The sequence below is a fragment of the Echinops telfairi genome, unplaced genomic scaffold (genome assembly GCF_000313985.2).
Source record: "Echinops telfairi isolate 266 unplaced genomic scaffold, ASM31398v2 ScPeMD7_7469;HRSCAF=8507_1, whole genome shotgun sequence".
Taxonomy (NCBI): domain Eukaryota; kingdom Metazoa; phylum Chordata; class Mammalia; order Afrosoricida; family Tenrecidae; genus Echinops; species Echinops telfairi.
Window position 1 is genome coordinate 149,074,595 of NW_022111373.1, and position 27,955 is coordinate 149,102,549.

General features: G+C 58.7%; 1 protein-coding gene across 1 annotated transcript in view; it reads right to left on the reverse strand.

Moving 5' to 3' along the window:
* The window catches only part of SLC9A3 (solute carrier family 9 member A3), a 47,502-nt gene that overhangs the window by 11,017 nt on the left and 8,530 nt on the right, over positions 1 to 27,955 (reverse strand). The window contains exons 2-6 of the mRNA XM_004698409.2: positions 4,091 to 4,393; positions 2,882 to 3,042; positions 1,596 to 1,674; positions 1,153 to 1,330; positions 101 to 321 (exon numbers count right to left, since the gene is read on the reverse strand). Of these exons, the coding sequence (XP_004698466.1) occupies positions 101 to 321; positions 1,153 to 1,330; positions 1,596 to 1,674; positions 2,882 to 3,042; positions 4,091 to 4,393 (942 nt within the window). The remainder of the gene's footprint in view (positions 1 to 100; positions 322 to 1,152; positions 1,331 to 1,595; positions 1,675 to 2,881; positions 3,043 to 4,090; positions 4,394 to 27,955) is intronic.

A 27,955-nucleotide genomic window follows, 5' to 3' on the forward strand; every position in this document is an offset into this window, starting at 1 on the left:
CCACTCATCACCCTCCATCTACCCACCATCTCCCTCAACCACTCTTCAACACCCGTCATTACCCCGTGCACCCACAGTCGCCCTCCCGTGTGCCCCTCACCAATGGCCCGGTACACGGAGATGAAGACCAGTGTGAGGAGCACAAAGGCCGTGTTCCAGGTCCAGATAAGCGGGTCCACGGCGGAGATGCCCAGGAACATGAAGATGATAGTCTCAGCCCCGCTGGCCAGCATCTTCATGGTGTAGCGCACCGTGGTGGCCGACTGCTCGGAGATGTTGGCCTTCACATACTTCTGGCAGCAGATGCCACAGAACGTGATCCTGGGTAGCAGGAGGTGACGTGGAGCGTGTGAGGTTGCGCCCAGGGCACAGCTGGCTTGGGCAGAGGCATCACAGACACTGCTTATCCCGGAGAGATGTCCTTCCTCTTTGGGGTCAGCCACCTTGTGACTTTAGCTCTCTGGCTCAAGGCCACACAGCCTGCTTCCGGCTAACAGTCCTCAGGGACCGCCTCCAGCCAGCGCAGCCCTGGGTGCACAGTGCTGTGTCCCCACAGCAGGGCAACCACTGATGCCAGTGCTGGGCCCTCCTACAGAGCGGGGGCTGTTCCAAGCTCGGCCCTGAAGGGAGGGGTCCCTGGGTAGACTTGGGCCTCCGGTTCCCAGCAAGATAGATAGGGACACCAGCAGCCCCGTCTCAAAGGCTGGGGCAGATGGTGCTGCAATGGGCTTTCCTGGAGTTACTCTGCCTCCAGGAACCAGCCCTGACATCGCTGGCAGGCAGGGCTGGGACAAGGTCAGCATCTCCCATGTGTGCCAGCCACCATCCTCGAGCAGGTTCCCATTCATGGAGGGCCTGAGAGCGTCTGTGTCTAAGGGAGCGGGCAGGCTCATCTGCCTCCCACGCAGCAGCTGGTGGGTCCGAACCCTCAACCCTGCCGTGTGCAACCCATGCTTACCTCACAGTGCTAATGGGGTCCCCGAGCCTACAAACACCCCTGTGATCCACGCGCTCGCCAACCGCAGGGAAGTGGGTGGCTGGCCCGCACAGGCCCAGCCCCTGCCTGGCCTCACTCCCTGCCCCAGAGGGCTCTGTGCCTCGGGAGAGCCGCCCCCCCTCCCCAACAAGGGCTGGCTGGGCTTGGGCACTTACGCCAGGATGGCCGACAGGGACAGCATCTCGGAGGTGAGGTAGGAGAGGTAGGAGATGACGAAGACGAAGCCAGGCTCGATGATACGTACGTGCTTCGTGAAGCGTGTCACCAGGGACAGCAGGAAGGCGAAGAGGACGCCCACCAGCGTGCCCCCCAGGCTCACCACGAAGAAGGACACTGCTCAGGGACAGGCGTGGTGTCAGCCCATGGGCCTTCCCTCCCAGAGCCGATTGCCCCGCTTGCCTGTCCTGGGGGACGGAGCCATGGGTGTGTCTGGGAGCCAAGACCTGCCTCTGGGGGTGGCCCCGTGGGGCACAGCGAGGCCCACCCTCATCTGCCAAACAGGGAACAGCCTTGCCCCGGTGTGGCTGGACCCAGTGGGGCGGGGTGGGGACTGAGGCGGGGACTTGGATCTGCCCACCTCTGCCCACCGGCTACGCACCTATCCCCTTCACACAGTCCACGCCTGTCACCTTGTCACCGCCCAGCGTCACAAAGGATTCAAACACGTTGTACAGGACCTGAGGGGAGAGGAGGCCAGAGGAGATGTCTGGTCACCTTGGTCCACGCCTGTCCCTCGTGGTGACCAGGGAAGGGATGGAAGAGTCAAAGCAGGCGAGTCCCCTGGGAACAGGAAGCTGCTGGGAGGAAAGCACGTTGGGGCAGTAACAGTCTGCACAGTGAAGGCGGGGAACGTTCCGAAGGAATGGGAACCTTCCAGAGGAAACTAGCCGGCTGCTGCCCCAGTGAGCAAGGCGGGCACCAAGCTGACCCGGTTCTTGCCACCCTTGGTCACTGGACTACTCTCCTTCTCAAAGGCCTTGCTTTGCCAACTGGACTGGACTCGGGGTTGGCCCCTTTCTGGGGCAAATGGAGCCGCTTTCTGAGGGGACTTCTGCTGTCAGTGCTGAACCGCCCCCACTCTCTTCCCAAGGCTTAAAAGACAGACTGCCTGGGTTTGGGGAGCAGGGCGGTGGGGAGTCTAGGCCAGCTGCCAAGCCCGGGTCCCAGGGGCCACAGGCCAGCTGGCCTGGCACAGGCCGGAGCCTCATTCAGGAAACAGGGAGGATGGCTGAGGAGGCCCACGAAACCCACCCATGATCAGGCACCCCCTGCAGTGTGCACCTGAAGGGGCCTCACAGAGTCCTCAGCCCCCTGAGAGGGTGAAATCACCCACCAGATAAAGGCAGAACTCAGGGTGGGGGCCCTGGTGTCACATCCTAATGACTCCCTCAGCCCTTCTACGCTCCTGAACGCTAAAGGGGGCGTCAGTCCTTGGACCTGAGGGTCCAGGGGCAAGTGGTTAACACGTTCGGCTGCTAACCACAAGGTTATTGGTTCAAGTCCACCTAGAGGGGCCTCAGAAGATAGGCCCAAACCAGCCCAGTGGGGCCCAACTCAACTCCCGCATTGAGCGTCTCCCATCAGTGACCTGCAGAGAGAGGCCAGCTGACCCCTAGGGTGCCACGTGTGCAGGAGTAGACAGCCTCATCTTTCTCCTACAGAGCGGCTGGTGGGTGGAGCTGCCCACCTGGTGGTCAGCAGCGAGCTCTGCCCTGAGCTGCCCCACAGGCCCTTGCAGGTGGTGCCATAGCGTCAGATTCCCAGGGAGACTGGAGACTAGAGGCGAACCTTGGCGACTCTGGCCATGAGGAGAAGCGATGACCCCGTGTGGAAGGGGAGGCCTGCCACACTGGTGCGGCGCCGACCCCAGGGCGGGTCACTCACCACAGTGACGGCGTCGTTGAGCAGCGACTCCCCAAAGACGATGATGAAGAGCACCTCGTTGACATGCACCTCCTCAAACACGGCCAGCACGGCCACGGGGTCCACGGCCGCGATCAGGCTACCAAACAGCAGGAAGTCTAGCAGGCCGATCTGCAGGTCCCCTGGGGCACAGACAGGCCTTCAGGGTGGCAGCTGATCCCTGCTGGCCGGGGCCTGGTGCCTGCACCCATCCTACTCGCCCACAGTTCCAGAAAGGTCCAAACTGTCCACCAAGACCACCCCCAGGGAAGACCCTCTGACTCTGAGCTAGGCTACCTCTGCTCCTTGCCCCACGGCCCCCTGCTGCTGATCGAGGTGGGGCAGGGAATGGGAGGGCAGTGTAGCCCCAGGGTTTGTGCTGGGCCTGAGCTGGGCCCATCAGCCCATGTGGTGAGCCAGCCACTGTCTGCAGACGGGCCGGGACCTGGCCAGGCATGTGGCCCTGGCTCACCCGCCCCGCCCTCGGGTGCAGGGACAGCTCCGGCATCAGGTGCTGGCTGACTTGGGGAGCACGCGTGGTCCCTTTGGCCGAGGACGAAGTCCCAAGTGACGACTCTCCCGGCCGGGACTTTGGTCCCCTCTCCTCAGGCTGAGAGCCCCGGGTCTATGTCTACGTGCAGGGCAGGGCAGGGAGGGAGGTGGGAGTCTGTAGCTGTGAGGTGAGGGCCGGCACGTACAGGAGGTGCTGGGGTGCTGGGGAGACTGCACCCTGCTCCCGCCGAGGAGGGCAGACAAGGAGGTGACCGATGGGGACAGGGCAGTCCATCTGCTGTAGCTCCCTGGGCATCCTGTGTCCACAGGGGCCCCTCCTCCTCTCCCTGGGGACCTGGAGCACCATCGGTGTTGGGGAGGGGACACAGTGGGGTCGTACCTCTCTGGGGCTCAAAGGACAGCTGCTGTAGTCAGGCCAGCCCCTGACCCCCACCCCTAGAGATGCACATATAGCAGCCTTGGTGCCTAAGGCCATTGTGGACTCAGCTCAGACGCCCAGGAGAGACCGCCATTGACAGTGACCCTCACCTTCCCAGCCTTGATCTTGTGTCTTCTCTTCGACCCACCTGTCCCCCGGCCCTCCCCCACTCAGTTTGTGGTCCCGCCCAACACCCCTCCCCCCACACCCCTCCCCCACCGCTCCCTCTGCCTGTGGTGACCCCAGCCCTAGCCCCTCACCCATCAGCCCGCTGAGGAAGACCCCGTAGAGGGACAGGCCCGTGGTGGCGGCGTTCCACACGGTGCCGATGACGGCGTAGAGCAGGATGGTGCCCAGGTTGCCGAAGAAGAGGCGGTTGGGCATGAAGTAGCCTGCGTCCAGCACGATGGGGGGCAGCAGGTAGAAGAAGAAGACGGTGGGCGTGAGCGTGAAGGAGGCGATGTGGTCGGCCGCCCAGACGATGCCGCCCAGCACCAGACCCAGCACGATGAGCAGCGCACTCTCGGGGACCACGCTGGTGACCTTGTGCGACAGGTGGAACGCTGCGGGGGAGGTGTGGGGTTGAGGCATGAGGGAAGCTCCGCCCACAGCCCGTCCGTGACCACGCCCACACCCGCAGCCCTGCCCACAGCCCCGCCTCCCACACCCCACCTCTGCCCACAGCCCGGGTCCGTGACCACGCCCCCATCCACACTTCAGCCCACAGGCTCCCCCTCCCACATTGGCGACCTTGTGCGACGGGTGGAATACCTGGAGGGCACGGCTGGGCGTGGGCAGTACCCTTCTCCACTGCCCTCATGGAGACTATCCCTGCGTGGTGACTTTGATTGACAGGTGGAACATGGGGTGGGGTGTCAGGGGGCTGGGTTTGAGTGAGGCCCAACCCACAGCCCCTCAGGGCCAGGACGCATCCGGTCCTGCCGTGGGACTCCCATCACCTTTGGGCTCGGGCTTTGGAGGCACGCTGTGGCAGGGATAGCCACGGCATGTGTGGTCACCAACAGCACCGTCTGCTCTCCCACCGAGCCACTTTGGGGGGCAGAGAGGTGAGTGGGATTCCCGGGAAGGGTTGGGGCTGGGGTCCTCTGTCCACAGCCGGCCCTGCCCTGAGAGCAGGAAGCCCCACTACGTTCATCCCCAGGTTTCAGGGCAGAGAGTGGCAGCCAGCTGGGGCCTCCCAGAGCAGACTTTGGAGGGACCCCACAGCCCCAGGGTGCCCTCGTCTGGGTCCCCGGCAGGGGTCTCCATCAGCTCTGTAAGAACTGGCCTTCCTTCCCCAGGTTCTCCCACCAAGGGGGACAACAGCCCCTGCCTCCCCAGGCAATGCCCCTGCTCGCTGGGTCCCCTATCAATCATCAGCCCCTAGGACTGAGAGGGTCCCAGCTGGGCCCTCCCCGCCTTGAGCGGGGCTGGAAGGCAAATGACCCCTTTGTCTGAGTTTTCAACTCAGGACATAGGACCAGGAGTGGACTGCACACGAGGCCATCCGGGGATGAGTTCACACTTTCAGTCTGCAGAAGCCCTTACTGAAAAACCTGGACATTCAAAGGCGAGTAACCTCCCGGGCAGCTCTCCTAAGGTCAGATGACTTGACTCTCTGGAGCCTTTGGGAGTGGAGGCCCATGCTGCCCTTGCACGAGAGGACCTGTTCCCGTGAGCCTCACCTCCCACCAGCGCAGGCCTGGCCTGGCTCAGAGTGTGTGAGTGAGCATGGAGCTGCCTGCTTCCCATGACCTCGCAGGGTTCCCCTCTTCCCAGCCTAACCAGGTCAGCCCCACCCACCCGACTGAGTCCTCACCCCTAATTATGGGGTCTGGCACCAGGGAGAGAAGGGACCTTACCCTCTTGGCTGATTCTCTTCTGTGGACTATCATGCACCCTGTCCCCCAAGCCCGCTGGCTTTGTCTCTCAGGGGGCCCTACCCAGGTGGAGGTCACTGAGCTGGAGTGGCCCTCGGCCACATGGTCAAGGTGACTCCCACAGGCGTGAAGCTCCACCCTCAAGGGCATGGGGGGGGGGCATTTCTCAGCTCCCCACCCAGGAGGGGGTCAGTGAGTGGGCCAGTCCTCAAGGAAGCAGCTCCCCCCAAAGCCCACCCACAGGGTTTCAGGGGTGCCTGTCCTACTCTGGCATCTCAGTCCCATGGCCTCTCCCTGCAGGGCCCTGGAAGTCAGAGTGGTGCAGGGGTTGGGGGGCAGGGGGTGGTCGGTGGTTGGGAGGGACGCACCCTTGGGGTCCTGGGTTGGCAGACAAGTCTTCAGGAGGGCTGCAGGGAGGGTCTTGAGGTCCCTAGGGGCCGCCCCACCACTGCCCTGTCCTTACTGAGCTCTGCGGAGAGCTGGAAGCTCCTGCAGTCTGGGGCCCCTGGGCCTTTCCTAACTGTCCTGGGCTGGAGCCTGGAGGTGATTGGCAGTTCATCTCATCAGCCCCAGGAGGGAGGTTGGAGCGGGGACACAACAGGGGGTAGGGGGCCACACATCCTCAGAGGGTCCATCGGCCAGGGAAGTGCTGTTCTAGTGGCCAGCAGCACCCTAGTTCACCTGCACTCACACTGCAGGGCTCAGGGGTTGGGAGGGCTCATGGCGCCCCCAGTCCTGGTCCCAGAACAAGCTCCAGCTGTCCTTCCAGAACTTCCCTCGGGTCAGACGGGGCATGGGCAGGGACTCTGCTCCTCTCTCTGGAGGTTCCTGTGACCTGAGGCCGAGATGCCTGGCAGCCGTGGGAGGTGCCACCATGATGTCCCCACATGGGTGGCGGTTACCTAGCTGCTCTGGCCCAGTGACTAATGCAGCTCAGGGGTGTGGCGCCCCGGGGAAGGGCTGGCCCAGGAGAACGTGGCCTGCCGGTTCCCAAGCCCTCAGCCTGTGAGGTTCCGGCTGCCTTCAGAGGTGCTGGTGCAGGGAGACACTGGAGGGTGCAAAGGCTTGTGTACCCTTGCTGGGACCTCCCAGGCTCCGGAGAGGCGATGGTGGGGTAAGGAAGGGGGAGGCCCCACCTTGATCTGTTCCACACAAGGCTGAGGGTGATGGGGCCACTGCAGTCTCAAAAAACCCCTCCCCATCAGCTCCAAGGGCCCCGTGTGGTCTGGGGAGCCGCACGCAGGACACCACCCCCTGGATCTCAGAGCTTTGGGCAGAGGCTGGTCTCCTGCATCAGAGGATCACCTGGGGCATGATGGGAGAATCCCTGTGGGCCCAGATGGCTGCTCCCAGGGCATGATGGGAGAATCCCTGTGGGCCCAGATGGCTGCTCCCAGGGCATGATGGGAGAATCCCTGTAGGCCTAGACAGCTATACCAGTGAAGGGAGAATCCCCATAGGCCCAGATGGCTGCTCCCAGTGCATGATGGGAGAATCCTGGCAAGCCCCAGCAGGTCCTGGCTGAGTCACCCGGCTGTGCCATCCTTTCTGTGCTCACGGGGTCACCACACCCGCCAGTCGTGTGAAGGACCTGCTGTGGGACACGCCCATATCTCCAGCCAACCACAGGCCTTTTGCCATTGTGGACCACAACAATCTTCAGAAGGTGCCCACGCCCTCATGTCAGCTGCTCGAAGCCCCCCAGCTTCTCAGAAGCAGGAGGTGCCCCTTCCCCCTCAGGTGGAATCCTCCCTTCCTTTGTCCTTTTCTCGTCTTCCCTAGTGGCCTAAACGCCTTTCTTGGTACCAAGGAGCTCTGATTAGGACCAGCTTGGAAATGCACGTCCTTGCTCTTTAGGAGGAAGCACTGCCTCCCGTTCCTCTGCGGGTCTCCAGGTAGGCTGTGACACCCACACGCCGTGAGTGCCTCGGGTCGGCTCTGACTGAGTGACCAGTGGAACATGGCCACAGTGGAGCCCCGCCCCCTCCTCGCCATTGTCACTGAGTGGGGGACCATGGTCGCAGCCATGGTGTCAGCCCACCCCCTGAGGGCCTTCCTCTTCCTTGACGCCCCTCCACTTTACCAAGCATGATGCCCTTCTCCAGGCACCGGCCCCTCCTGCCAACACGTCTGAAGTACATGAGATGAAAGCCCACCATTCTGGCTTCTGTCCACACCGTCCTTCAGCGGCAGCTTGGGTCAGTGCAACAAGTCCTCAGAGTGATGCTGCTGCCCTTCAACCTTTGAAACAGGTCCTTTGCAGCAGAATGGCGCAATGCAAGGAGTCCACTCATTTCTTGATCGATGCTCCCATGCACTGGAGCCTTGGTGGCACAGAGGGTACGTGTCAGACTGCTAACCACAAGGTCTCTAGTTTGAAACCACCGGCTGCTCTGCATGAGAAAGAGGGGGACTTCTACTGCCATAAAGAGCCATGGTCTCGGAAACCCACAGGGCAGTTCTGTGCTGTTCCTAGAGGCCAGCTGTGAGCTGGCCTCCACTCGATGGCAGTGAGATCGGGTTCTTTATGGTTTGCATCCGTGAGCACTTTATACCAAGCGAACTGAGAGCCCTGCTCGGACCTGTCTTTTCTCCCCTCACTGTGATGCTGTCTGCTGGGCCCATTGGGAAGACCCCGGGTGGATGCTCGCTGCCCTCTCGGACCTGGTGAAGACCTGGTTTCCAACCCACTTCCCGTATGCTTCTGTCTCTGCTTCAGGGTCACATGCCTGGGCACAGGAGTGGAGGAACATGCTTCTACAAGAAAGCATCCAGGTGGCGTGGGAGGCTCGTGACCCCTCGGTACCCATGGGCCTGTGGGCCTCTTGGAGGATGATGTTCAGTGATTGAAAGAGATGACCTGTCCCCAGGAGCTGGTCAGCAGGTGCCCAGGCCAGCCTCAGGCAGCATGCTGGTGAATTCTGAAAATGCCCTGACTCCAGCGAGGAGACGGCGGCCTTTTGGAGCAGGACAATGTCCAGCGAGGAGACGGGCGGCCTTTTGGAGCAGGACGATGTGCTCAGGTCGTTTCAGCCTTTCATCTGCAAGCTCTTCAGAAGCCAGAGGGGAGGCCTCTGGCTATGACCAGGTCACCAGGCAGCCATGCTGGCCACTTGGGGGCCTGAGCCCGCGCCAGCAGGGCAGGGAGGCGGGCCAGAAACAAGCTTATCTTCAACATCCCCGCAACAAAACTTTGCACTTTAGAAATGCAAAGCACTCTTGGCCGCTATCAGCCTGAGCCTGGCCGCATTCCTGGAGGACCGCTGGTTACTGTACAAACTTATTAATTTGGAAACGGGGTGGGCAAGAGACGGCCTGCCTTCGGACCCTTCGGACGCTTGATCTGGAGCGTCATGAGCCCCTGACCCTGAAGGGATGGCCCGGGGAGGCGTCGACAAAGACCGCCCATGAATCGTTGAGGGTAAAGCTGATGGGTGGGCTCTGTCAACCTTCACCTAGCTCACACGGTTACAAGTGGAGGAGGAGGAGGGAACTCTGAAAATTCACAGGAGTAAAGAATTTGGACTGTGGACTTGGCGATGAAACAAGAGGGTAGATTTTCTGATAGCTATTCTGTTAGGTGATTTCCAAGGGATGCCTGTGTGGCCTACAACATCTTTTCTGTCTTGCCAGAGAAAAGGAGAGAGACCGGAATGGAGAAGGGGGCTTCTAACCACCACCAAGAAAGGAGAGCTGAGGCAGAGCAGGTTTTAGAGAGGGGCCGGCTGGGTGGGCGCCTTGGGCTGCACGTGACTACTCCAGGGCTCCGCGTGGAGTGTGCCCGTCTCTCCAGGGTGCTGGGAGGAAGGCAGGCCAGCCTGACTCTTAGTTCTCAGTGTCCCCCATGTGGGCTGCTCCAGTTGGTTTGCTTTTCCGTCTGGTCCTGGAAGCATTTCCCTATCCTTGAAATCAGACCTTGATAGCAGCCCATGTTAAGACTCACCTTCTTGGGCTGTCTCTGCAGCTTCCCCACTTTCTCCCCTGGACGAGGCCGCTGCTGACCTCGTCTAAGGAGTGGCTGCCCCACTCCCTGCTCCCGCTCTCCCCGGTGCTCACCATCATCACGGGTGCCCTGTGCTCCCGTCGGTGGGCATCCTTCTCCGAGTGGACACACCCGGAGACAGTGCCTTGGGGAGTTTGGTCCACTGCTTAGTCCATGCACCCCGCACGGTGTCCAGCACACACGAGAAACCGGTGGCCACTGTTGCTGCGTGCCGTCCATCCTCACCTTGAAGTCTTTGCTGACCCTCGTCTACCGAGCAGGATGCCCTTGTCCAAGGACTAGCCCCTCCTGGAAATGTGTCCATTGCTGTGGCTGTCTGGTGACGTGGCTGGTTCCAAGTCCCTGCCCCCCGGAGCCCGACAGAACGGAACACCGCCCCGCCCTGCCCCGCGCTGTCCTCACATTGGCGCTTATGATTGAGCCCATGGTTGCGACAGCGGTGTCTGTCCATCTGTCCGTCTCATCCAAGGCCTTCCTCTTTTTGCGATGCCCCTCTCCTTCACCAAGCACGACGCCCTACTCCAGGGACTGCTGTCTCCCCACAACCGGTCTAAAGCACGTGAGACTCACCGCCCTGGCCTCCAGGAGCACCCAGGCCACCCTTCTTCCAAGACAGAGCTGTTTGCTCTTTCCGCAGTCTCCCCCGAGGGCTTTCCAGAGTCTCACCGACGCCATCGTTCAAGTGCATTGATTTTTCTCCAGTCCTTCCTTCTCCGGTGTCCAACTTTCACACCCGTACGAGGCGACTGGACACCACTGGGGTTTGGTTCAGGCACATTCTAGTCCTCAGAGGGACAGCCCTGCTGGTCAACACTCTCCTCCCGAGGTCTCTGGACCCCAGCTTCCGTGAGTGAGTGAGTGCGGATGGTGGAGAGGACACGCTCTACTCTGGTGACCGGCTTGTTAGTCTTCACTGGCCTGGGAGTGACGAGCCAGGGGAGCTGCCGCTGGTCTCCCTCGCCCTCTGCCCAGAAAGCGTGCTCCCGCTGGGCCAGGAGGCTGCTCTCAGAGCAGGTTCCCGCCTGGGCCGGCCCTGGGCACCTTCCTGGAGCAGCAGCCTGCGCAGCAGTGGCTAAGGGAGCTGCAGACCCCATTACGTTTAAGTGCAATTGGCCTGGGGGCCAGCAATTAGTGTGTAATGGGCATTTCTGGAATCGCTCAGCTTGGCTGCCCTGCAGCGTCCAGTTCCCTGGACAGCAGGGTGTGCTTTGGCTGGAACTGGCTGGTACTTGAGGGTCTGACCAGGGGAGGGTCTCCGTCCTCCAGCCCCGGGTCACGTCCCAAACCAGTGACCCAGCAGCCAGCTGTCACGTTCCTCTGAGCACGTGGCTGCACAACCATGGGGCAAGTGGGCCTTCAAGCCACGGCAGTTGCCGCTTAATGAGCTCACTGTGATGCGGAGGGAAAAGCCTCCAGGGGTCAGCCCAGGCCCCTGGCCCGGCGTCCTCTGTTGAGGGAGGCGAGCAAGACCACTCAGGCCAGGCAGAGCTCACATTGGTCAGACCGGACGGACGTGGGGGTGCGGCCAGTCCGACTGGGCCATTCGAACTAGAGTGAGCGCTCGGCAGGGCATGGGGACCATGACGCAGGTGATGGTGCAAAGTGGACGCACCAGGTTGCACAAGAACTGGCCCAGCCCGGAGCCTCTGCCACCAGGTCCCTCCCCTCCCAGGCCCTCCGTCCATCACCCAGCACCACCCAGCATGTTGCCCGCCTGATTCCTCTGGAGGTGGGTGCACCTGTGGGGCGTGGATGACTGACACTTGTCACCCCACCTGCGCCCTTCCCACCATTGTGATGGCCGGCTGCCCCTCCCACCTGATAGCTACCCACCCCCCATGCTATGCCCACCCTGTGATGGCTGGCTGCACACCCCACTGAGAGCCACAGGCCCCTTACGATGGCCAACTGCTCCTCCTCACAATGGCTGCCTGCACCCCCGTGATGGCCTCTGGACCACTCTTCCTGGGCAGCCCCCCTTCTCCAGAGGTGTGGTGGAGAGGAGGAAGAAGCACCCAAAAGCTTCCAGAAGCAAGTGTTGGCATCAGTTCTGCTGCCTGATCTCCCGTGCCCCTCCCAGGCCCCGTTCTTCACACGGATCCCCATGTTGACCCACTCCTCCTGGCCAGTGTCCACGCACCTGGGTCACAGGGGGCCCGTGGAGGGGCTGGGCCTCAGTCTTGCTTCTCTGGATTCCAGAGAGTCAGGGTAAGAGCAAGGCAAACCCAACACACAGTGTGCTTCCTTCCCCCAGTCCTTCCCACCTCCCCCGCCCCCACCCCAGGAGCACAACACTCTCAATTTTTTCAGACTTGCACCTCCACCTCCTCCACCACCAGCTGAACCTCCACCGCCCCCACCCCAGGAGCAGGAAGGGGTGTGACCAGGAGAAGCTGTGTGTGGGAAGGCCAGCCCTCTGGTGGGAGGGTGGAGGCCTGGGGGCGGGCTGCCCCAGAATTGGTGCCAAAGGCACAGTGCTGGGATGGGGCTCGGCCCAGCTGCCCTTCCTCCAGCGTCCCCCGGTTCACATGGCAGTGATTGGTGCCTGAGTGCGTCCAACATCTGCCCCACCTGCAGCCCAAACCCCACCAGCTCAGCAGGAGTAGACGCGCTTTCCTGAGGCCCAGGAGCAGCCTGCTGGTGAGGCCCTGAGGACCACAGGTGTGGGCAAGGAGTCTGGTCATTCCCGGGATGGACAGACGTGGTGACAACAGCCTGGAGCCTGGAGAAGACCGGTGGACAGATGGACAGGCACGGCAAGGGTGAGAGGACAAGAGAAGGCCAACGGACATGGTCAGAATGGTTGGAAGCAGCCGGAAGAGAGATGGGTAGAGCTGGCCGCCGTGGCGAGGACAACCAGGGATGTCTGTCTGGAGGACAGTCCATGGGGGTCGACTTGCAGGGCGCTGGGGGCCTGTGATGGCTGCCAGCCTCTGTGCTCAGGCGTCAGTGCGGGGACACCCAAGCCGACTGGTCACTGATTGTCAAGTGCTGGTGAGTTACAGCTAATTAAGCACAAACGGTGCGGCTGAGAGACAGCAACAAGCGGGCAGCACGTGTTTAGTTCTAATTACAATCCCACCGAGCCTGCCTGCCCGCTGACCAGCCACCTCTGGGGGCGGCTGCAGAGAGCGGGTCTCCCAGCCTGCCTCTGCTGGGGAGGTGGGCAGAGAGCTCAGGCTCACCGGGACGCTGCGCAGTCAGACCCCCTGGACACATGAGCCGCCTGGAGAACCCCTGGGTCACGGCCGAGTCCCCCCAGAGCCCCGCTGACCCATGGGGACGTGCCGACTCAGCCGAGTCCACTGAGGCAAGCAGCACAGTAAATCCCCTGGTTTAACTTTAACGCGGGCCAGCCAGTGGGGCGCCTGAAGCCAGCCAGCCCCATGTCGAACGACCAGAAGCCGTCCTGCTGCTGACCCGCTGGAGCCAGGGCCGGTTGGGGCGTCGTACATACACAAGTGCATGCACAGGCTCACTGTGCAGCCACGGGCCACACACGCACACGGGGACACACTAACACCAACACAGAGAGAGACCACACAGGACCCACCAGCACACACACAGACGACACACACACACAGACCACACACGCACACAGGGACACGCTCTCACACACAGAGACCACACAGGACACACCAGCACACACAGACCACACACTTACATGGGGACATGCTCACACACAGAAACAACACATACAAGGGCACGCAAAGACTAAACACGCAGGCCATACACATACAGGTACACACTCACCCATACAGACCACACGTGGACACACAGGGATACACTCACACAGAAGCACACACGTATTTTCTCACACTCACGGAATGCACACAGCTGCAGACCACACACACACAGAGACACACACGTGGGTGTACATTGGACACTCACACAGACCACACAGGACCTCCACACAGAGGCAAAGACCACACATTCACACACAATGACACTGTCTCACACAGACACACCCAGGTACACACAGAGGCAAAGACCACAAGATACATACAGGAAACACAGATAGACGGGCACAGGCGCGCGCGCACACACACACACACACACACACACACACTACACACACCACACACAGAGACCCACTCTCACACAGAGGGACACCCACAGGCATGCACACACAAAGCACACACTCACGTGGATGCACGAAGAGGCACAGATCATACACACACACACACACAGGTATGCAGAGAGACACACTCACACAGGTACACACAGAGGCACACGGGACTCTCACACGACCATGGGGACACACGGGGTCCCCCACAGTATTTCTCCAGGAGTGCTGTCGGTCGGATTGGAGAACTCGTTGTCCCACACTGCCGGCCCAGCAGCACTCACCACCCACAGGGGACCCTCTGCTTCCTGACCTCGATACTGCCACGCTCCCCAGCCGCACACGGGGACGCAGAGTAAGTGTGTCAGCGCCAAGCCCAGGGAAGAAAGTAGAGATATTTATAGTGTCCGCCTCGTGGCCCTCTGCAAATATTACCTAACCGACCTCCACACCTTGCTGCCTGCAGCGAGGCCTAGGGGCCTGGATTCGGCAGGAGTGGGCTCAGCCGGCGCGGGGAGGGTGGGCAAGGTGTTGCTCACCCAGCAGAGTCTCAAGGGGGCTCCCTGGTTAGAGGCGGCTGCCTCCCAGGAGTCTGAGGTGCAAAGAGACATTGTTTCATAACTCATCCTCTGAGGGTGCACCAGTCCTGATGCCACCGATTGGGAAATATTCCACTTTACTAAACTCAAGCAGATGGTATTTCTATTTCAAAAAGGAAAAAAACAACAAACCAATAGCCCCTGAAGAAGTGATGGGTGCTTTGGCTTGAGCCTTGATGAGTAACAGAAGTGAGGATGGAGGAGAGGGGAGACTTCTCCTGGTCTCCCAACCACTACCCAGGCCTTCTGGGGGTCCCGACAGACTCCACAGCCCACAGTCACTGGTGACTGTCTAGAATGTGTCCAAGGACCCCCCTTGGTCCCTGTGAAGTTTGGTCTCCCAACGTCTGAAGCACTCTGGAAAACATAGCCCCTCGCTGCCCCTTGAACCGGAGTTGACACGGACTGTTTTAACATCCTTCCATCCTCCCCCTGTCTCCACGAACCACGTGTTTCCATCGAGCGTTGTGTCTAAAGAGGACGAGCTGCGATGTTCATGAAAGTCGAGTCAATTGCCAAGTGTGAACCACCGCCACCACCGCCACCAATCTTCTCTCCAGAGGGAAGTCGCACAAGACGGAGGCTCTGCCACGCCGTGCCCGTGTCTTGGATACGACTCAGCACGAGGAGGTTTGTGACGAAGCAGGAATAGGGGACCCTGAGTCAGTCAGTGGAGACTCCCGATGACCCCGATGTTGGAAGGAGCAGAGGAGGACTTCAAAATGGTTCTGATGAATGCGGCCACTCCTCGCTTACCGACCGTCTCAGGAGGCAGCACGTACGTAGGCTTGAAGACAATGGTCACAAATCTGGCAACAACAAAGGCTGAGGTGCTAGGGGAGCATCGGGATGGCTGTGGTGGTGACGTGTCAGCCTGGGTGGGCCGTGATTCAGAGTGCTTTCGAAGGTATGTCATGATGCAACTTGGCAGTGGTGTCATGGTATGGGCCACCTCTGTGATGTGCCCTGATGTGGTCATCTTCCATTAGTGTTTGCACCACCCTGATGGTCCGTGGTGACCTGGCCTTTGGAACCTAACCCTGTTGATCAGTGGGAAGTGGCTATGCATGCTCAAGGGTGTGAGGAAAACATGTCCGGGAAGAATTAACAAATGAGAAATCCCAGCAAGGAAACCCAGCCGGGCCAGCGAATGTTTCTCTTAAAGAGACAGGTAGTAAATACTTTAGAGTCTGTGTTGCCAGTGATCTGTGGGGCATCTACTGAGCTCTGCATGCAAGTGGTCGCAATGATTGATAGATAAAGGGGCATGGCTGCATTCCAATAACATGTTACTGACTAAAGTAGGTGGCAAGCCCTCAGGTCACAGTTTACCGACCCCTGGGATAGAAGCTGTCAAAAAGAACCAAATGGAAACTCTTAAATTGAAGAATGAATTATGTGGTTGTTACATCATCCGGTGTCAACTTGAGACGATGAAGAGTGAAGGGGTGGAGTCTAGCCTGTCAATCAGGCCGCAGCTTGATGACCTCATTTGCAGACGCCAGAGGAGATAAATAGCTCACTGGAGGCCAGACCCACACTCTCTCTGCTTCATCTCCCTGCGAGACATTCCTGCTGAGAAGCCACATGGAGACAGGCCCATCGAACCAGAGCTCTGGAGCTGGAGGAGCCACGTGGAGACCCACGCCAGCGCTGAGATGCTTCCACGGCCACTGCATCCACAAGACCTTCCAGCCACTGGCCTGTGATCTTCCGTTGCATGTGTTCTGTGAGTCTGAAGAGGACTTTCTAGATTGGTATCAGACATACGGGCTAATATCGGACTTAGGGGCTCGATCTGGACTGGGCTGGGATGTTTTCTTAATGTACAATGACTGTTTATATAAAGCCCTTTCTTACTCACATACGTGTCTCTGCATTTGTTTCTCTAGTCCACCCGGACCGACACACTGTGTGAGGCTGCAGTGGTTACATGCGTGCACGTGGTTAGCTGAGAGCACACGCTGACAGGGGGATGCATGGCTCTGTAAGAACGCATGTGGTTGCTCACGGACATGTGAGGACTCATTGTCCCAGAGAACATCCATGGCTCCTGAGGACACCTGGGGATATGTGGTTATGGGAGGACACGTGTAGTGCGTGAAGACGCACGAGGCATGTTACATGAGGAGGCCTTGCGTCTGAGGACACACTTGATGATGTGAGGACCTGTGGGCTTACAGGACCGCACACGATGAGGTGAGGACGCACACGGTTCTGTGGTCACGGGAGGGCACGCGTGATCGAGTGAGCGTGCAGCCCGTGCGCACCTGTGGGTGGAGCCCCGGAGGGAGAGAGAAGGCAATAGCGAGCTGCCGGCAAAACAAAAGCTGTTGAAGAAACGGGTGCATGACGAAGCTGACCCGGGCGACGACCCTCAAGTGCCGTGAAACAGAGTGGACAGCACCCTCAGCGAGGGGCTGGGCGCGCAGGCGCGTGAGTGAGAGAAACTGCTGCAGGCCGGGTGGCGTGTCCCCGAGACACGGTGAAACCCTAGCCCCTGTGCCTGGAATGCCGCCCTGTCTGGAAACGAGGTCCCTGAAGATGTCCTCGGCGGCCAGGAGCAGGGTGGGTCCTAGGCTTAATGGCGGGTGTATTCATGAGAAGGCAGGGAGGGGAGGGACCGAGAGTGGCCCCGCGATGCGGCAGCGGGAAGCCCAGGGTCGCCGGGAGCAGGCCCGCCCTCAGAGCCTCAGAGGGGGCCAACGCGGCTGCCAGGTCCCTGTGGATTGGAGCCTTCCAAACCTGTCCACAGGATTTGTTCTGACAACGAACCCTTCCGCTGATGGTGCTCTGCGTCCTCAGCCCTGGAAGACCAGCACGGTGGGGCTCAGACCAGGATGCTCACGCTGACGCGGCAGCCCCCCCGCCCCCAGAGCGGCAGAGTCAGGGCTAGCGGTGGCGTGTGTGCGTGCGTGTGTGTGTGTGTGTGTGTGTGTGTGTACAGGAGTTCCCCGCTATCAAGCCAGCCTAAAACCACTTGATGGCTCATCTGATCAAGCGATGGAGGGAGAGGATGGCAGTGGCTCATGTTCCAGATGCTGTGTCCGGAGCATGTCACCCAGAGACCTCTGGGGGCACAGTGGTGGCCCCAAGGAGCTGGGAGGGCACAGCCAGGGGCCCCAGTCCCGTCACCTGATGGCATCAGCAGCCAGGCTGCTTTCAGAAAGGACAAGACGAGAACTTGGAAGGTCCCAGGTTGGGTCCAGGGCAACACTGTGTGCCCCGAGGCCTCCATGGCTCCCACTGCCCCACCCACTCTCAGCTGCCTGGACCCTCTGCTCCTGAGGATCTGCTCGCTGTTCCATGGGGTCCTCCGGGGTCTTCTGCCGACAGAACACCCCCCATTCCTCGTGCCTGCACAGCACAACGCCCACAGGTCCTCTCTCTCCATGTAGGACCCTGGCCAAGATATCCTGAGATACCTTAAGTCGGTCAGCAGAACCAGGAGTCAGGGTGACCGCTAAGGGTCAGGGCCTCTCTGCAGAGGGGAAGGAGAGGCAGAAGCATCACAGAGGTTAGGCCATCCATGCAGAATTCCATGGATGAGACCCTGCTGCTCAATGTGGGACTGCTAACCCAAAGGTGAGCAGTTCAAACCCACCAGCTGGTCCACAAGAGAAAGCTGAGACTCTCTGCTCCTGTCAAGAAAGACTCCTCGCCTCGGAAACCCACAGAGTACTTCCATCTGTCCTACAAGGTCGCTGTGAATTGGAATCGACCCAACAAGGGTGGGTTTAGTTTGGTATCAAAAAGCGATTATACCAAGATTGCCAGATATAAGCTTAATCTATAAAACTGAAATGCTTTCCTACAGATGAGCATGAACAACTAGAATTTGAAACTTTGGAGACAACACCCTTTACATTAGTGCTAACATAACCATCAATCTAATTACATATGTGTACAGATATATATCTCTATGCACAGATACATGGGACTATATGAGGACAATCATAAAACTCTGACAAAACAAACCGGTGTCTGAATCATGGAGAGACATGCCATGATCACGGCTAGGGCATAATGTTAAGATGTCAATTTCCTTTCTCAACTTAATCCATAGATTAATACAATTCTAATCAAAATCCAAGTAAGCTATTTTGTGGCTACTGACAAACCGATGTTAAAGTTTATGTGGACAGGCTAATTCCGCCTGACTTTAAACCTTCCCATAAGCTCAGAAACAGAAAGACAGGCAGACCACCTTAAAAGTGGGCCGAGGACATAAGCAGACAGGTCACCAGCGAGGACCTTCAGGTGGCCAGCAAACACAGGAAAAAAAGACTGTGATCGTTGTCCCTCAGAAAGATGCAGATCAAAACTGAAATCAGTGCCAACACACTCTTGTGAAAACGGCGCCAATTTAGAACAAAGAAAGACAGCAATAGATGCTGGGGGGAGGGGGGCTGGGGGGAGGGACATTGGAGTCCTGATCCACGATGAGTGGGATTGCCCAATGGGAAAAAACATACAGAAAACAGGATGGCACTTCCTCCAAAGGACATAAGTAGAAATACTTGGTGATCCAGCAACCTCACCCCCAGGGGTGTACCCTAATAGCAGTGCCACAAACATACACACGCACCAACACACCCCCCCAATGATCACTGCAGTTCTTCACAACAGTAAAACAACAGAAACAACTGCAGTAGATGAGTGGATAAACTGTACGGTACACACACACACTAGAATGCTACACAACCTTAACAAATCACAAGATCTCGAAATAGAACATGGGTGAGCCTGGAGGGCATTGTGCCGAATGAGATAAGCCAGTCACAAAAGGACAACTAGCGCATAATCCCACTTTTATAAGAACAGATCTGTACAGAGACCAGTGACCACTAGGGGTTAGAGGGACCGAGGGGCAGTGAGAGGAAAGAACCATCTAGATCAGTGGTTCTCCACCTTCCTCATGCCACGACCCTTCCATACAGTTCCTCATGTGGTGGTGACCCCCAACCACAACATTATTTCGTTGCTACTTCACAACTGTAATTTTGCTACCGTTATGAATCGTAAGGCAAATATCTGATAGGCAGGATGTATTTCCGTTGTTACAAATTGAACATAATCAAAGCATAGTGACGAATCACAAAAACAATATGTAATGATATATTGTGAAACTTTTATTTCTAATGACAAATAAATGAAATTTTGTCTTGAAGCATGATGTAGCCTGGGTAACTGTGTCCACGCCGGGTACTCGTAGGTAGGCGTACCTGCATGTGGGCGGACCAGCCTGGAGACGGATGGAGGAGCGGTGTCTCGGTTCCTAAGGCCATCAGAAATAGGTGTTTTCCGATGGTCTTAGGCGACCCTGTGAAAGGGTCATTCGACCCCCAAAGGGGTCCTGACCCACAAGTTGAGAACTGCTGCTCTAGATCGCTGGTGGTGGTGTCGCCGTCAGGTGCCATCCAGTCAGTTCCGTTTCACAGTGCCCCCATGCCACAGAAGAGACACTGCCCATGGCTGGGCCACCCTCACAGTCGGTGGCAAGCAATACTGGAGACCATTGCTGCAGCCACGTATCCATCCATCTCACTGAGGGTCTTCCTCTGTTTTGCTGACCCTCTACTTTTCCAAGCAGGCTGTCCTCCAGGCCCTGGCCCCTCTGATCACATGTCCACAGCAAATGGCACAGAGCCTTGCCATCTTGCTTCCAGGGAGCGTTCCAGTGGTACCTCCTCCAGGAATCGAGAGATGGTGGGCACTGTGATGTTTGGTGACGGGAAAGGTAGCGTTGACTGCGGGGGAGGGGGGGTAGTGTGCACAGCTCCACCAAGGTAGACGATGTCCCCCAGGTGTGCGCAGGAGCACAGGCTGTCTCTCGCAGAGGATCGACAAGGACGAGTTTGTGAAGGGTGGTTTCTACATCCCAGTGGAGCAAGTAGCACCAGGCTCTCAACGGCTTGTGAGCACCTATCAGCTATGGATCTCTACCCACCCGCAACGAGAGAGAAAGAAGGTAACCAAAGGCCCAGAGTAGTCTTTCAGGACAAACAGACAGCATGGACCATGGCCTCATCTCCCCTGGGACCAGAAGAACGAGACGGCGTCCGGCTACCACGACCTGACCCCTCTGATCAAGGTCACAATCGACGGATCCTGAAAGACTGGGAGAAAAACGTAGAACAGAATTCAGATTCTTATAAAGTCCAGACTCACTGGTCCAGTTGAGACCAGAGGACTCTGAGACCATCGCCCCAGTGAGATACACTTAAAACCCAAAACCAGAATGATCCTTCGTGGGCACCTTTAGCTCAAGAACAAGATGGCTCGTAACATACAGACTACAACCTGTGAGTCACGAGCTCCTTTCAGAAAAGCCACGTCTGGGAGACCAAGCAGGCCAAAAAAACCCTAATTCGAAGATGAGAAGGTGAGAGGCGGGGATACGAGAGTTCGGGAACGTGCAACCAGACGGAAAGAACGACAGGCAACACGCAGTGAAGAAGGTCACCGATGGTCACTGAAGAGTCAGTGTGGAAACCATTACCTAGGAACTGAATTTGACCTGGAAACTTAACCCCCATAAAATATTACCATAAAATATTTCACCTTAACCCCCATAAAATATTACCAAAGGGACATTTATTTTCTTTAACTTACTTACTGTGCTTCATTGAATAAAGAGGATTTTTTTTTTAAAACATGGACATAAAACGGGCTCACTGTGAAGACCCTGTGTGCCCGAGAGCGAGGTATTGGCAAAAGACTGACCAATTCAGCAGCGACACAGTACAACCCCCAGAAAGAGCCTCACACAACTGCAAGCTTGGCCAAAGGGCCAAAGGTGGCACCTTGGGGAAGGTGGGCTCTTCAACAGCTGGCGCTGAAACCATGGGACCATCCCAGGGGAAGAAACCATCATACAGACAGACCTCAGCCACAAACGGACGGACGCACTGCCAGTAAGCTGATTCTGACTCACAGCCACCCTCCAGGACAGGGCAGAGCTGTCCCATGTGGATTGCTGAGCCTTCAACTCTTGGCAGGAGTAGAAAGCCTCATCTTCCTCCCTCGGAGCTGGCTGGTGGTTTTGAACCATGGACCTTGCCGTTAGCAGCCCAAAGCATAACCCGCTACATGACCAGGACTCACAAAACAGGTCTTGGACCTAAGTGTAAGATGCACTTGGTAAGACTTGTGGAAGGAACAGAAGTACATCGTGGTGCCCTGGTGTATGACAACGGGTTTTCTGATACGACCCCCAAAACCACCATCGTGAGAAAGGGGGAGAAGGAATTCATTACAATAAACAATGCCTGCTCTTTGAAAGCCACTGTTTGGGGGATGACAGGAAAAGCCACAGATGGGAGGAGGCATTTCCGAGGCACGTGTCTGATCAGAGACCTGCAGCCAAAACATACAAAGAAGTCTCAGGAGGAACAAGGAGAAAGCAAACAATCCCATTAAATGTCGGACAAGCCAGACAGATCTGAGCAGACACTTCAGCAAGGAAGCCGCGCCACTACCACCGCCGCCGCCACACCACTCTGGCAGAGGGGGAGGCCCGGGCTCACAGGGCATGAGGTCCCCGGCTGCCCCCGGAAAAGCTAAAGCCCGAACCGCTGACTGCTCTTGGGCACTGTGGCTGGTGAGGCTGAATGGCGAGGCATCTTACTCTCTGCCAGCTGGGAAGCCCGAGAGGGCTCCCACGTTGCTTCCTACAAGGCCGTGGGATCGGGCACACCCACTCCTTGGTCATCCCTCACGTGAGTTGAAATGTCACAGCCACCGAGCCATCTGCACCCCGATGGTCACCCTGGGTTTGGCCCAACACTGCCCCAAACGGGAAGCAGCCAACCGCCTTCAAGAGGTGAGTCACAGTCCACCCTGACCACGCTGGAGCTCACTGATGGGCAGAGGGGCCCGGGGACCGTGAGAGCACTCACCCAGGCACGCTGCTAAGTGAGAGAGGCCAGTCTGGAGCAGTGCAGACACTTGCTGTCGGCTGTGGAGCTTTCTGGAAAAGGCAGCGGGAAGACCAGGGGTGGCCAGGGGCCGAGGGAGAGGGCGGATGGCCGGGGGAGCCTGGGCGGGTTTACGATGCTGTTCCTGTCCCTATGATATCAGGCATTTGCCAAGCGCATCTGTGGACCATGGGCAATCCCCCACAGAGGGGTCACAGGAAGGGATGAGTCAACCAGGGTGCAGTAAAGCATCGATGAAACACACTACATTCCTCTAGTTCCTTGAGGCTTCCTCACCCCCACTACTGTGACCCCAGTGTTGCTGCTCAATTCAGACTAGACCGGAGCATGTACACAGATATAGATAAGAGGTGGGGGCTCACGACACACGGGATCCAGGAAGAGGAGTGGGAATAGCAATACCAGAAGGGTAGGGAGAAGGTAGGAAGAGGGGGGAACCAGTCACATGATCGACATATAACCATACACCCCTCTTCAGGGGAAGCACAACAGAAAACGGAAGAAGGGAGACCGGTCAGTGTGAGGTAAGACAATAATAATTTATAATCTTTCAAGGGGGTATGGGGGTGGGGAGGGGGAGAGGAGCTGATACCAAGGGCTCAGTAGAAAGTAAATGTCTAGAAATGAAGGCGACATATATACAAACATGCCTGATGCAATCAATGTATGGATTGTAACAAGAGCTGTAAGAGTCCCCAATAAAATGATCTTTCAACAACAACAACAAAACAAAAGCGCTGCATCCATCAGCGAGCGCAGTGTAGCCTGCAGTTGTAGCAGGTCATCAGGGCTAAGGAGCCACGGGCAGGTAGGCAGAAGCATAACAGAATCGGTGTGAGTGGGGAGAGTGGGACAGCCCTGGGGCACGACCACCGCCACCCACCCCGAGGAGGCTGAGGCGGGGCAGGCAGGCAGAGCGGCCTCTGAGCACCACTAGCCAGGACTAAGGAGTCATTTAGGGCCCCCGCCGCTGCCGGCAGGTCCAGCTGCCAGGCCCTGCCAGAGTTGAGCCAAACTCTCCCTCCGGAGGTACCTGCCAAGTGCCTCCAACATTGAAGGTTAGCTGGCCAGACTGGGGTCCAGCCGGAGAACCAGGAAGGGCATGGAGCTGGGAGAAGTCAGCCCTCACCCCCAGCCCCCCAGCCCTGCGGCTGGGACCCTCCCCTCGTTAGGGACCTGATGGCTTGTGGTGTGAGTGTGTGCACACACATGCGAAAGCGTGTGTACATGTGTGCACATCTGTGCATTGTGCACCTGTGTGTGTACCTATGTGTGCACCTGCGCTGTGTGCACCTGTGCGTGGGCATGGGCAAGTACCACCTCACACGGACCCTGGGGGTCTTTTTTACCACAGCAGGTGGGGTCTGCTGCTAGAGTGGAGGGAGAGAACTTTCCAGAAGGCAGAGAGGTCTACATGCCAAGACCAGTAGGGCCTGAGCTGAACCCCTGGGCTCCCTGCACTCCTGCCACTGACTGCAAACCCCAAACTCCCATGTCCCTGGCAGGCACCCTCCACGTCCGTCCACCCCATGTCGGCATCTGCAGGCTCCTAACTGTGAGCCTTCTGAGCACTGCACCTGCAGCCGCTTCGCGCACATCCACGCCACCAGCACATGTGCCACTGCCATGCATGCTCATCCACCACTTACACATCGCCCCTGCATTACACGCTACTGCCACCATGCACATGCCACCACCAAGCACACGTCACCACTGTATGTACACGTTGCTGCTACCATGCACACGCCACTAACATGTACACATCACTACTATGTACATACTACTGCCGCCATGCACATGCCACTAACATGCACACATCACTACTATGTACATACTACTGCCGTCATGCACACACCACCACCATGCACACGTTACCACTATGTACTTACTACTGCCACCATGCACACACTACCACCATGTACGCATCATGCCTGCATGCACATGCTATCACCTCACACCCAAGCCATGCCAGCACACATACCCCACTGGGTGTGCACACACGCAGGCAGTCCAGGGGCTTCCTGGGGTAAAGGCACTGGCCCCGTGCTGCCCTTCACTGAGCAGGGCCCTGTTCCCATTGAACGTTAACTTCCCAGTTAGGCATTGGGGCCGACCTTGGAGGCCACGGGGACAGTGACTGGGCCTATGGTGGCCGGGCGGGAGCTCTGCCCGCTGAGCTCCACGCCAGGCTCCATGGAGATGTGGAAGGTGGCAGGCGGTCTGGCCTCCACCTAGATGCCCCCACATATGAAGCTTCTGAGTCCAATGGGGGCCATGTTCACCACTAGCCCAAATCAGCCCTCAGGGACACGATGGGCAGTGCTGACCTCGCAGGACGCATAGCTCTGAGTGTGGTGCAGCATTAGCCTGGTCAGCAGCTGCCAGCTGGGACCCCCTTCAGGCCTTCCCACTCACACTGAAACCCTCTTTCCATCTGGACACAGCTGGCTCAGGGGGAACCCTGCTGGAGGGTACCCCAATCCTCTCTCCCTGGGGTCTGTGGATGGCCCAGGGGTGGGGGTGGGGCCTCTGGGGAGGATCAGGGGCTGGCACCTGGGAGAGGGTCTGGAAGAAGTGCTCTGGAGCCTGGGGGTTGGGAGGGCTTTCCTGATACCGGTCCCAGTCAGCTCTTAACATGCGTTTGGAGTCCTCTCCTCCCCACCCCCAAGTGCCCATGGTGTCTGGCCGCAGGTCCCCTGCTAGGCCTGCTGGCCCAGACAGTCCTTGCTGCAAAATAGTCCTCATGCAAGGCTACCCAGCAAGCCTGGGCCAGGCTGTGCTCTGCCGGGTCCTCATGCGCAGTGTGTGGGCAGAGTCAGCCAGCCCAGGACAGAGGGCACCAGGACCAGCTCAGCCTCCCATTCATGGGTGAAGGCCGAGACCAAGACCCTGGCTCCACCCCCACTCAACCCCGAATGGGGTGGTGTGAGGAAGGGGTGCAGGGTCTGCACCTACCCTGCTCACCCACCTGGGAGTAGGCCATCTGGAGACTGCCCCCCACCCAGCACCTGCATGCCACTCTGCCTACCCATTCTATTTATAAATGTAGCCCCCACCTTGCACCCTAGCAATTGTGCCCCAGAGGAAACCACCCACAAACCCTAACAGAAGGAGAGCAGGCTGGCCAGAGGCCTGTCTTAAGGCCCTTCCGAGTCTCAGGGTGGACACCCAGCGCCCTCCCAGCCCAGCCTGTGTGGGGCGCATGCTCCAGCAGGGAGTCACAGGGGTGAGGGGCCAGCAGCCACCAGGAGCAGCCCCAAACGTACTCCCACCCTGGGAAGCCCCCAGGGAGGGTGGGCACTGGGAGTGGGGGCGGAGCTGCCCTCTCCCCTCTTTCCCTGCATCACACACACACAGCACGCACGCACACCCTGGCTGGGTGTCGGCTGGGAGCAGCAGCCGGGTGCCCAGGTCGGGATCCAGCTCCACCACATTCACCCTGAGCGGAGGTGCCCACGGCTCATGGTAATTGTCTGGGCGGTTTCAGTTTTGTGCAGCAATTGTGTGCAAATCACTTGTCATGTACAGGGCGGGGTGGTGGGGATGGGGGGGGGGTGTCAGGACCCCCCTCGAGAAATGTCCACAGGCCTCTTTTGTAAGCACCGCTGCGGAGCACGCCCTCTCCCCTGGGAGCCAGGCCCTGGGCCCTGAGCTGGGCTTTCTGGCTACGTGGCACCGAAGAACCTCGCCGGCCTGTAGCGTGTAGACGTGGAGTGAGGCCCGCCTCTGAGCCCCAGCTGCTCCAAGATGGGAGCAACAGAGGTGACCGGTGGCAGGGGTGGGAGTGTGGTCCGAAGGCACCCGGGGTCCCGGAAGGGGCCCTGGGACTTGAGGTGGGGACGGCCACACAGCTGGCACGTGTGCAGGAGCCACCAGCCCCAGCCCCATCGTGCACTCTGACCTCTGTGCTCTCCATCCCCACGGAGCCCAGGCGCTCAGTTGCCTCCCAGAGGGTGAAGAGAGGGTATCCACACGACAAACCCCTCGGCTCCTCTCCTCCTCCCTCTGGTGCTCGCTCAAGGGACTTGGTGACAGGTGACGGGGTCAGCTAAGGAGGCCCCTGAGACACCCCCCCACCCCGGGGGGCAGAGACAGCCCCCCCCCACTGGAGGCCAGAATCAGGCCTCTCCCCTCTCCTCTCCCCCTTCCTCCTTCTCTTCCTGTTTCTCCTCTCTCCTCCCTCTTCTGCCCCCTCATGGTGCTCCCTCTCTCCTTCCCTCGGGGACACCCCTGAGTCTCAGGTGAGGGCATCTCTCCCACCATCAGCCAGAGCTTCTCTGTGGTCCCAAGTCTGGGACCAGAGTGACCTTGCAGGTATGTGAGCCAAGCTCCCAGCCGGGGTCCACAGCCCTCTCAAATGCAGAATCTCAGTCTGTGTCCTCTAGCCGAGCTCCCGGCTGGGGTGCCCACCCCCTCTCCTGCCTAGCCTCCTCCAGCCTCCGTCAGCTACTGGCCAGAGTCACGCTCACCTGTCGTGAGCAGGTGAGGTCCCCCTGCTCCACCCAAACCTGTACTCAGCATGCTCTTAACCCACCAGCTAGAGCAGCCCTCTTAGAACCAGGTGGGGTCCCCTGCCTCCCTGTGACACCGTCTGGCCCCTGGGCCTGACCCACAGCTCCCCAGGCTGCCTCACACACACACCTGCACAGGCATGCCTCGGGGCTTTGCCCTGGCCATTCCCATCTCTCTCACCCACAGAGCTGCCTCCCCGGTGCCCACTGCTGCAACTCCTGCCACCCTCCCTGAAGGATGTGGGTGGTGGACCCTCACCATGCAGGCCTGCTTTTCACCCCCTGAGCTGTTCCCCACCCCACCCCCTACTCTTGGACAGACTCATGCAAGTCACTGAATGTTTGCCGAGTGACTGGTAAATGGTGGGAGCTTCTGGTGCCCGGATGTGCCTGCCACAGGATCACAGTTTGAGACACCCCTGGCCCCTTCAGATAAGGTAGATGTGAGGGGAATGGGGACACAGTGAAGCCCCCGGGGAGCCTGCCTAGGAGTGAGCTGTGGGAGGGGGTGGGCACTGTGCCCCACCTCAGCTCCACCCCCCCATCCCACCAGCTGCTGGCTGTGTTTCAGCCTTGGCCCCTGCAGACTGCCGGCACTCTGTCCCCACACAGATGCTGGCACCTGAGGGTGCTATCACTCGGGGGTACCACTCAGAGGGAGCCGGTGGGGGCATTTGGAGAACTGAGCTCATGAGCTTATGGAACTAGCGTCTCCCAGGCCAGCATCGGGTGGTTTGGAAAAGCTCACAGGCGGATGGGAAAGCACCCTCCCAGGTCTCTGCAACCTCCATGGTGCATTCATCCTTCCACATAGCCATTCATCCATTCATTCCAGCGTGCATGTCCGTCCATCCATCTGTCCATCCATCCTTCCACCAAGCATCTGTACATGCTTCCACACATCCATACACACATGCTTCCATCCATCCATCTGTCCATCATCCTTCCTTCCATCCATCTATCCATCCATACATGCTTCCTTTCTTCCATCCATCTGTCCATCCATGCAGTCATCTGTCCACCCATCTGTTCATCCCTCCATCCATGCACTCATTCACCCATATGTGTACTCATTCCTTCCCCATGTATTTACTCATCCACCTGTGAATCCACTCATTCATTCACC